The 10,000-nt window shown below is 43.4% G+C and overlaps 1 protein-coding gene across 1 annotated transcript in view; it reads left to right on the top strand.

Moving 5' to 3' along the window:
- The window catches only part of anos1b (anosmin 1b), an 87,660-nt gene that overhangs the window by 50,287 nt on the left and 27,373 nt on the right, over nucleotides 1-10,000 (top strand). The window contains exons 3-6 of the mRNA XM_080032510.1: nucleotides 4,218-4,280; nucleotides 5,855-6,062; nucleotides 6,689-6,750; nucleotides 7,475-7,597. Of these exons, the coding sequence (XP_079888636.1) occupies nucleotides 4,218-4,280; nucleotides 5,855-6,062; nucleotides 6,689-6,750; nucleotides 7,475-7,597 (456 nt within the window). The remainder of the gene's footprint in view (nucleotides 1-4,217; nucleotides 4,281-5,854; nucleotides 6,063-6,688; nucleotides 6,751-7,474; nucleotides 7,598-10,000) is intronic.

Raw genomic sequence — 10,000 nt, 5'->3', positions numbered from 1 at the left:
GTGTGTGTGATTGTGTGTCTCTGCGTTGAATCCATATGTGTGTGTGTGTGTAAGTCTGTGCATGTCTGTGCGCCCCTGTGTGTGTGTGTGTGTGTGTGCACGTTCGTGTGTGTGTGTGTGTGTGTGAGTGAAGCCAGCACATCTGGCTTACACTGTTCAAGATTTGAATCTCATTGACAAGTTACTATGTTGTGTTTCGCCGTTTATTGTAAATATCAATTGAAAAATGAAAGTTTACACACTCTTAAATGCTCGAGTGTGATTGTGGTAACCCCCTAAAAAGCGCCACATAGAGTTGTTGTCATTTGAAATATTTATAGTCATCAGTCTGCAAACAACTCAAGCCTATTTAAAACAGCTTTTTCGTCCAATAGAAGCATGTGTGTGTGTGTGTGTGTGTGTGCGTGTGTGTGTGTGTGTGTGTGTGTGTGTGTGTGCGTGTGCGTGTGCGTGTGTGTGTGTGTGTGTGTGTGTGCGTGTGCGTGTGCGTGTGTGTGTGCAAAGATGAAGTTTTTATGGCGTTTTGTTGATTCTTGTTTGTTCCCTGTGGAATCAGTGAGATGGAATGAATTGGAGAGAGAGTGATTGAAGCCAGGCGCAGTATGGGAGCCACACACACACACACACACACACACACACACACACACACACACAGTGCGGAGCAGAGAGGGAGACAGACGGGGCTGTGAGGGGGGAGGGCTGGGGGTGAAACCGCAGTTTTTATACGTTGTCTGGTTTTAATTTGGTAAGAGCCATCATTCAACAGTTCACTGAGGTGGCAAACCAGATGAGTGTGTGTGTGTGTGTGTGTGTGTGTGTGTGTGTGTGTGTGTGTGTGTGTGTGTGTGTGTGTGTGTGTGTGTGTGTGTGTGTATGTGGGTGTCTGTGTGTGTGTGCGCACGTCTGTGTGTGTGCGTCTGTGTGTGTGTGCGCACGTCTGTGTGTGTGCGTCTGTGTCTTTGAGAGTTTGAGAGAGTCAGTGTTTGAGAGAGAGAGAGAGTCAGTGTGTGTGTGTATTCGCGCGCGTGTGTGTGTGTGTGTATGCGTGTATGCGTGCGTTTTTCTTTTTGTGTGTTCCCTACCTTCTTGAAATACCGAGAGCTCTGTCACTGTCATTTATCATTGTACTAAAAAATAATTCTTCTTCTTCCAACTTCAGCTATTAAAAGAAAAGTTAGATTTTTGGGGTAATGGCCTCATTTTTCTTTCTGGTGCGGAGTTGAATTGGATCGATAACACTCTGTTTAGTGTCCTATAAGGCAAGGCACTGCAGGCAAAGACATTCCCTGCGTTCCAATCTCCATACTTCCCTACTATTTAGTACACCAAAAAAAGATTTAGGATGTCCCAATACATGCACGTCAATTGTAGTATGCTGAAAATACATACGTAAATGCCCCACTGACTCCAATAGCATTTTGGAGTATCTTTCTCAACATAATAAAAAAAAAGACTTCCTTATCTGATTTTTTTCCTCTCCTGTGGCCCTAAAACTCTTCTGTACTTTAGTATGTGTACTTTAGAATGTAAAAGAAAGAGTATGTGATTTGGAACGTAGGGATTGTTTTTTTCCAAGCACTGGTCAATTTTAAGATTTTTGTCTATTTTGCGTCCATAACATGTCTTCTTTCATACTAGTATTTATACAAGGTTCAAAATGTACATTCAGGTGTTTATTTGACTAAACCTTGTCTATTTTGCGTCTGTATGTTTCTCCTATACAACCATCTTTAACTGCCACTATCTCAACATCAGTTTTTTTTCAAATACTCTGAACCGAAAATCTCAACTTCTAAAGCACTTACATCAACTAAACTTTGCATAATCTTTCTTAGCACTATTCTGAAGGTTATTACAGAAGGATTTGATCACATGTTGTTATAAGTGTTTTACTTATGATATCCACACAGATCCAATAAATGATGAGTAGGGCGACTGTGGCTCAGGTGGTTGACGGTTCGATTCCCGCCCTGCCACTTGTGTCATGGTTGTTGTGTCCTTGGGCAACACACTTCACCCACCTTGCCTCGTGTGAATGTCGATAGTTAACCTGCTATCGGTGTACGAATGTGTGTGTGAATGGTAACTTGTTAATGGGAACAGGTCTCCCTTGAAAAAGAGTCTCAGGTCTCAATGGGATTTACCTGTATAAGTAAAGGTTTAAAAAAAGTGATGAATTAAAGGCCCTGGCAACCCAAATCCACTAAATCCTTGTAACTATGTTATTTGGGTGGTAAAATCAGTGCTAATATGTATATGAAAGGTCTTAGGAATATCTGTTAGCCCCGCGCTAAGCTACTGTCATGTCAGTTGGTCGAGCATTTGAAAAATCCTGATTCGAATGTTGCCTTGGCTTAGAGCGAGCTATATCTTGTGATGTCACGCGAAGGATCTCTGTTCTAAAATGCATTGGGACGGCCATTTGAAAATTTCTGATTCGAACGTTGGCTTACGTCTCTATCTTGGGACGTCACACGCTCTAAAAACAAATATATACAATATCTCTGGAGCCGCGCAAGAGATACAGACTGTCTCTTTGCGCCTACACTCACAGGCTCGTCTGAGCGAAGCAGCGCGCACCCCGGTGATGGTAACGTCCACAGTGACACCTCGCCGAGCCGCCGTGCAGAAAAACTATGTGGTTTAAGACTAAATGATCACCGGGGATTCCTGAACGTTAATGTTGTAGAGGGGACAGGCTTTCACGATCCGATTGTGTCCCGAGACCTGAGAGACACGTCTCCAAATTGCGCAGAAAATCCACTGTCGATCGCTGCGCCGATTCATGCCTCTGACACGTCGACTCGCAACAAAAAAAAAAGTCAAGGCTTTGAATTCAGTGCTGGGGATGTGGAGATCTTTGGCCATTTCCCGTGCCTCTTTTTCCTCTCGTCACTTCGTTCTCTATCCAAGCGCACACACCTCTGTCCGGCCGCATCTGAGTGCGCAGCTCGTGCTCCACCCGAAAATAAATAAATAAACACAAGTTGGACACAAGCCCAGCTGATGATCGCTCTGGTAACGGTCAGTCCATAACTGGACGCTGAATATTAGACACCGAATATAAAACGACACGACTTTTTACGACATATTCCCAGGGGGAAACCCATGGGGAAACCCCGTTTTATAATCGGCCCAATACGGCATGTGTCACTGCTGCATGTAACAATACTGCATTGGTGATGCATTTTTTTTTATCAATGTAGCGAGTTTTTATTGAAGTGCAGGCAGAGTTTTTTTTTGTCAGCACTCCCTTCTGAGAATATGTTTCTGTGGCTGCCTGTAGCGTAGGCTACTTCAACAGCGGGTCTCCACACTGTTGATCGTCTGGACAACGTTAGCCTGCATGCTTAGGATCCAACTGGCCGGCTGGTTTGAACTCATTTGATTGTCTTTTTTTATATTGTACTCCTTGTGCTCTTAATTCAAACCGCATATCGCATCAGCTCACGTGATGAGAAACATAATCCGACTCCGTTTTCTCTCTCTCTCTCTCTCTCTTATTCCCACTCCTATCCTCAAAAACATTTAAAAATGCATATGTCTAAAATAGATAGCAGATTTTTTTGCAAGTTAAATGGGAAATAAATTAATAAGATATAACAATAAATATGAGACAGATATATTTTTATATATTTTCATTGTGACACTGACACCTGTTTCAATTAAACAGGTTGCGGTTGTAGTGGGAAAAAATATCCTACAACTAATTGCAAACCTATATAGGCCTAATAATAATAAGTTACTTTCTGCAAGTGATGTTGAGCTTGCGCTCTCAGCTGTGCCAAAGCATTCAGCGTTGCTAGGGAAACCAGCTACCGTCGCAGCCCGTGCAGCAGCGTGAACTGCCAGTCAGGCTCGTTGTGAGCATGTGCAGCATTTTCTAGTTTGCGTCTCGTTGTGTGGTGAATCTTTTGTCTGAACTGGGCTAAACCTGCTCAGCACCGTGAGTGAGAGAACGTTCCCTTACAGAACGTTGTTGGCCACGCCCACACCGCCCTGCAAAATGTTCTAGACAGCAAAAAAGCAGTTTTTTAGACTAAATGTTATAATATTTATGAAAATAAATTTTTAATTGGATGACTGTAAACAGCTTATAGAGAAACCCAACATTAATGTCATATATTTATGTCTGTGGGTTGCCAGAGCCTTTAAGTGTTAATGTTGGAGCACTTAATTTATCCATATGTTGTTTGTTTCTATCTGTTTGTGTGCAGTGCCTTCAGCCGTGTAAAGAGCTGTGGGAAACCAGGAAGGTGCTTTCTCCAAAGTCCTGTGAGGTAAGACTGTGTGTGTGTGTGTGTGTGTGTGTGTGTGTGTGTGTGTGTGTGTGTGTGTGTATGTGTGTGTGTATGTGCGTGCGTGGTGCGTGTCTGTCTGTCTGTCTGTCTGTCTGTACGTGTGCATGTGTGTGTGTGTGTGTGTGTGTGTGTGTGTGTGTGTGTGTGTGTGTGTGTGTGTGTGTGTGTGTGTGTGTGTGTGTGTGTGTGTGTGTGCGCGTGTGGTGCGTGTCTGTCTGTCTGTCTGTGTGTATGTGTGTGTGTGTGTGTATGTGTACGTGTGTGTGTATGTGAATGTGTGTGTGTGTGTGTGTGTGTGTGTTTGCGCGCGCATGTGTGTGTGTGTGTGGGTGTCCCAACACCCTCGGTGGCGGTGTCCCTCCTGCACCAGCAATGTGCTGTTGTTGGCAGTGAGAAGCCATTTTTTTTCTAATGTAATGAATGAGCATTCCACCGTGTGTTTATGCACATGTGCGTTATGAATTGCATGTTTGTGAGCTTTTAAATGTAAACAAGTGAAAGTGAAGTGTGCATCTGCTGTGTGTGTGTGTGTGTGTGTGTGTGTGTATACGCTCTGTGTGTGTGTGTGTGTGTGTGTGTGTGTGTGTGTGTGTGTGTGTGTGTGTTTCTGTGTGTGTGTGTATACGCTCTCTCTGTGTGTGTGTGTGTGTGTGTGTGTGTGTGTGTGTGTGTGTGTGTGGCCCCTGAATGATATATTTGCAAAGCCCGCCGCTGTGGTTTTGGGATAGATTAGTTTTTCATCACAATAGCTGAAGCGTGTTAGCGGCTGGTTAGGAACCAAAGGTAATTCATGGCTATTAGCAAAAGCTTGTGTTTACATTCTGCTAATCTGACTGCAGCCATGTGCACACAGACACGTAGACACACACACACACACACACCCACACACACACACACACACACACACACACACACACACACACACACACGTAGACACACACAGACACACACACATACACACACACACACACACACACATGCTTGTATGGTTATACTTGTGAGGACATTTATTGACATAATGCATTTACCTTGACCGTCAAAACTAAATGCCTAACCCCAACCCTTACACTAACCCTAACATAAACCTTAAAACCTATTCTTAACCCGCAAACTGCTCCTTTGAAGGCATGTCCCGGCAAAAGTGTCCCCAAGTCTAAGGTCTAAAACTCAAATTGTTTCTCACAAAAATAGTTGTACATTTACACACACACTTAAACACACATGCACCCCCTTAGAGACCACCAGAATGCAAGGGCTTCCTTCAAAAAATATGTTGAATTTGACCAAAGAAAACACTTTCACCTCTGTGTGTGTGTGTGTGTGTGTGTGTGTGTGTGTGTGTGTGTGTTTTTCTGCCCTCCTGTGTGTTTACATGCACTACGTATTATTTCTGTTGTGTGTCAACTGTTATAATAACACACACACACACACACACACACACACACTCACACACACTCACACACACACACACACACACACACACACACACACACACACACACACACACACACACACACACACACACACACACACACACACTCTATCCCCTTTAGAAGCAGACAGAGTGTGTGACGAGCAGGGAGTTCCTGACCTCTCTGAGTTCCAGTCGTCAGGGCGACTGCCCGGCGCCCCAGCGAGCGACGGGATTCGCCGCGGCCTGCGTGGAGAGCTGTCACTCAGACCAGCATTGTCCCGCCCCCAGGAAGTGCTGCTCCAACGGCTGTGGACACACCTGCCAAGCGCCGGCCAATATGTATAAAGGTAAATGCAAGTGGTTAGGACCTAGTTGTTAAAATGAGACACAGAAGTAAAAAATATTGATTTTACAAGCACTGGTCAATTTTGAGTCTGTATAAAGGTACATGCAAGTGTATGTGCGAGAGACTGCAGGCAAAAACAATTAATTTAAGAGATTTCTGTCTATTTTGCATTTATAACAGTCTTCTTTCATACTAGTATAACTCATTGTTAATTGACTGTCAGTCAATCCCTGCCTGAGAAATGGGATTGTCCTGACAAAATCAGTTATTGTTATTGTTTAGTTATTTTCTTCTCTGTTTTATCCTCTTAAATAATGCTTCATAAATAGTTAAAATAACATTTTCTTTGCCTGGTGTCCATGTTTATTTTCCTAGTGTCAATATGTGAATATTTGTCTTTTTATCTTATGTGAACCCCCAAAGTGATAGAAATAATTAATAATAACAGTAATATTTTAGTAGACCATCAACACACATTCCAATTATTGTTGTTTAATTTATTTTAAATAACATTCACATGACACCCCCTCTCTATGTTAAATACAGTAATATTACTGTATTACAGTTCAATTAAAGAAATTGCCGGAATAGTTTAAATAATCCCTTGTTTGTGTGGTGTCTTCACAGGCGTGCCCCTGAAGCCCCGTAGAGAGATGGTCTTCTCAGAGGACCCTGAGGGCAGAGTGAAGGTAAGTTGGTTTAGATGAGGCGGGCTGTGCTCTGGTTCATATGACACAATAATATGTAGTTAACTGTGTTTCTGTGTTGTTCTGTCTGTCTGTCCCTCTGTCTGTCCCTCGCTCTGTCTGTCTGTCTGTCTGTCTGTCCGTCCCTCCCTCCCTCTCTCTATCCGTCTGTCTCTCTATCCGTCTGTCTCTCTGTCCGTCTGTCTGCCTGTCCGCCTTTCTGTCTGTCTGTCTGTCTGTCTGTCTGTCTGTCTGTCTGTCTGTCTGTCTGTCTGTCTGTCCCTCCTTCGCTCTGTCTGTCTGTCTGTCCCTCCCTCCCTCTGTCTGTCTGTCTGTCTGTCCCTCCCTCTGTCTGTATGTCTGTCTGCCTGTCTGTCTGTCTGTCTGTCTGTCTGTCTGTCTGTCTGTCTGTCTGTCTGTCTGTCTGTCTGTCTGTCTGTCTGTCTGTCTGTCTGTCTGTCTGTCTGTCTGTCCCTCCCTCCCTCTGTCTGTCTGTCTGTCTGTCTGTCTGTCCGTCCGTCCGTCTGTCTGTCTGTCTGTCTGTCTGTCTGTCTGTCTGTCTGTCTGTCTGTCCCTCCCTCTGTCTGTATGTCTGTCTGTCTGTCTGTCTGTCTGCCTGTCTGCCTGTCTGTCTGTCCCTCCCTCCCTCTGCCTGTCTGTCTGTCTGTCTGTCTGTCTGTCTGTCTGTCTGTCTGTCTGTCCCTCCCTCTGTCTGTCTGTCTGTCAGGTCCTCTGGGTCTCCAGGTTCAATGTGAGCGTGGAGCCGGTCGTCTACCTGCTTCAGTCGCGCTGGAACTCTGGAATACATCCCAGTGAAGACCACGCATCACCATGGACTACTATCGCCATGGTAAACTACTATATTTTAAAATAAAACAATATGAAGTAAAATTAAATTAAAAATAAATGTTTACAGCAGGAATTGAGAAGACTAGGAGACCAATAAAAAGGTTACAAATCAATAAATCAGTGAATGTTAAACCTGCAGTGTGTAGAATTTTGGGTTTTATTTCCTAGCAGATTTTGTAGAAAATAATTATAATATCCATAAGTACATTTAATTTAGTGCATAATAGCTGAATTTTATTTTTAGAATTATTATTTTTTTCCTTAGAAAGGGTCTCATATATGTCCATATTTCTCCATACTTTGGACCAAGGCCTTGTCACCGCCATTTTGGAAGTGTCATAGTTGGAATGTCATCAGGTGCATTGTTTAAAATTTAGAATTGTTCTTGTCCTTGAAGGCCACTGTAGCTTCTGTTATTATTCTAAAGGGTTGGGGTTACCCAGGGAGCGTTGCATTCTAGAATTTTCTAGAACTTACTTGATGATGTCATATTACACACTGCACCTTTAATAAAAAGGCTTAGAAAGTTTAGGAATCAACAAGTAATTAATTTTTTTTTATTAATAGAGTAAAATAATTGAAATATGGACGAAAAAAACAAACTAGTCATTGGCAGAAATATATTAGTCCAATACATTTCTTTAATGTTTCTGAGTCATCTTTCCATAATAGACCTATGTAGAGGCATTCTATCATCAATCATTATCAAATCAAACTTAATTTATATAGCACTTTCCATTCACAAAAAGGTATCACAACGTACTTTGAATAATAATTAAAAAAAAACAAGAAAAACTGCCATATCCCCAGTAACATTATTAGGGGATATTAGCCGTAGCTTATAGGCCGTTTCAGACGGTAGGCGACATTCCGCTCGCGTTGTCGCCTGGCACCGCGGCTTCACTTTGCGCTCCCCGTGTGAAGTGACGGGCGGACGAGCGCGATTGTGATTTTTCAACCGCCGCGACAAAAAGATAAACAGTTCTCAACTTTTCCAACGGCTCCTACGAGCGTGCGCAAGCGTTCGACGAGCACGGAAGCGACAGTTCCACGGGAGTGCGCCCGCTTGTCGTGCCGCCTGACAGAACGCCGCGCCTTCTCTCTGCCCGCTCGCCTCTCCATTGAGAATGCATTGCCAGGGGCGACAAATGCGTTCCGTCTGAAACGGCCTTATATGGTTAATTCTCTCCAACTAGCAACTTTGACAGTATCACCATTGAAGATGTATAAAAATGTGTGCCTGTACCTTTAAGAGTGGAGCCATGCCACAGAGTTTGTAACAACATATCTTTACCTCATAACTCTCCCTTTGCCTCAATGATGAAACTCTTCAGCTGAGATGTTAGTCTGTGTTTCCATCTGTCTGCTGCCTCGCTGTCTAAACCTCTGCACCCAGCCACACACACTTTGCCAGGGTAGACCGTGTGTGTGTGTGTGTGTGTGTGTGTGTGAGAGAGAGAGTGTGTCTGTGTCCACTCTGTATGTCTGAGTGTATCTATGTGTGTGTGCGCGCCGTACGTCCTTGTGTGAGCACTCTACGTGTGTGTGTGTGTGTGTGTGTGTGTGTGTGTGTGTGTGTGTGTGTGTGTGTGTGTGTGTGTGTGTGTGTGTGTGTGTGTGTGTGTGTGTGTGTGTGTGTGTGTGTGTGAGGTTAGGTAAATAAGCAGAGCTTAAAAAGGAACCACAGGCAGCCACAGTCGTTCCACCGGCTGACTCTGAATGACTGAACGCTCATTATAGACTTAAATAGATGGCAGCTCGTGTGTGTGTGTGTGTGTGTGTGTGTGTGTGTGTGTGTGTGTGTGTGTGTGTGTCTGAGTGATTGCGGATGAGTAGATTTTAAGCAGTGATTACATTCGCTCTGTCAGGGAGACAAAACATGAGAATCTTTAGCAATTTTTTGGCCATAAATTAAGCAAATCGTTTAATTTCACTATTACAGATGTAATTCCAATCTGAATGTGTTCATCATTGGACATTCCAGTTTGTCTCAATGTACAAAAGGCTTTGTGTCAGGTTTTTGAAAGAAGATATAGAATGGATTTGTGAGGAATGCCTGTGTGATTGAGGTATAGGAAAATCATCAAAACAGTATTAGATACCTGGAATTAAGGGCGTAATTTGAGGGGGGGGGGGATAGAGGGGTTATGCAATGCCCCCAAATATCTAGATAGGTGACAATCTCAACATGTATGTACTCCATACTGTCTACTTAACGATCGATTGTGTATGCGAGGTTCGTCGGACCATTTACACTGAAGTACACAGAACCAATAAAGAATAAAAATAAAAATAAACATATCCTTTAAAAAGACGCAATGCATTGTGGGGCGGTTGAGTAGGAAAAGTATCTTCTCGATCCATAAATCTTCCCGGAAATTGACGTCAAAATGAGTATGGGTGG

The sequence above is a fragment of the Ammodytes marinus genome (assembly GCF_949987685.1).
Source record: "Ammodytes marinus genome assembly, chromosome: 8".
Classification (NCBI taxonomy): Eukaryota; Metazoa; Chordata; class Actinopteri; order Uranoscopiformes; family Ammodytidae; genus Ammodytes; species Ammodytes marinus.
This window is presented reverse-complemented; position numbering and strand designations above follow the sequence as displayed.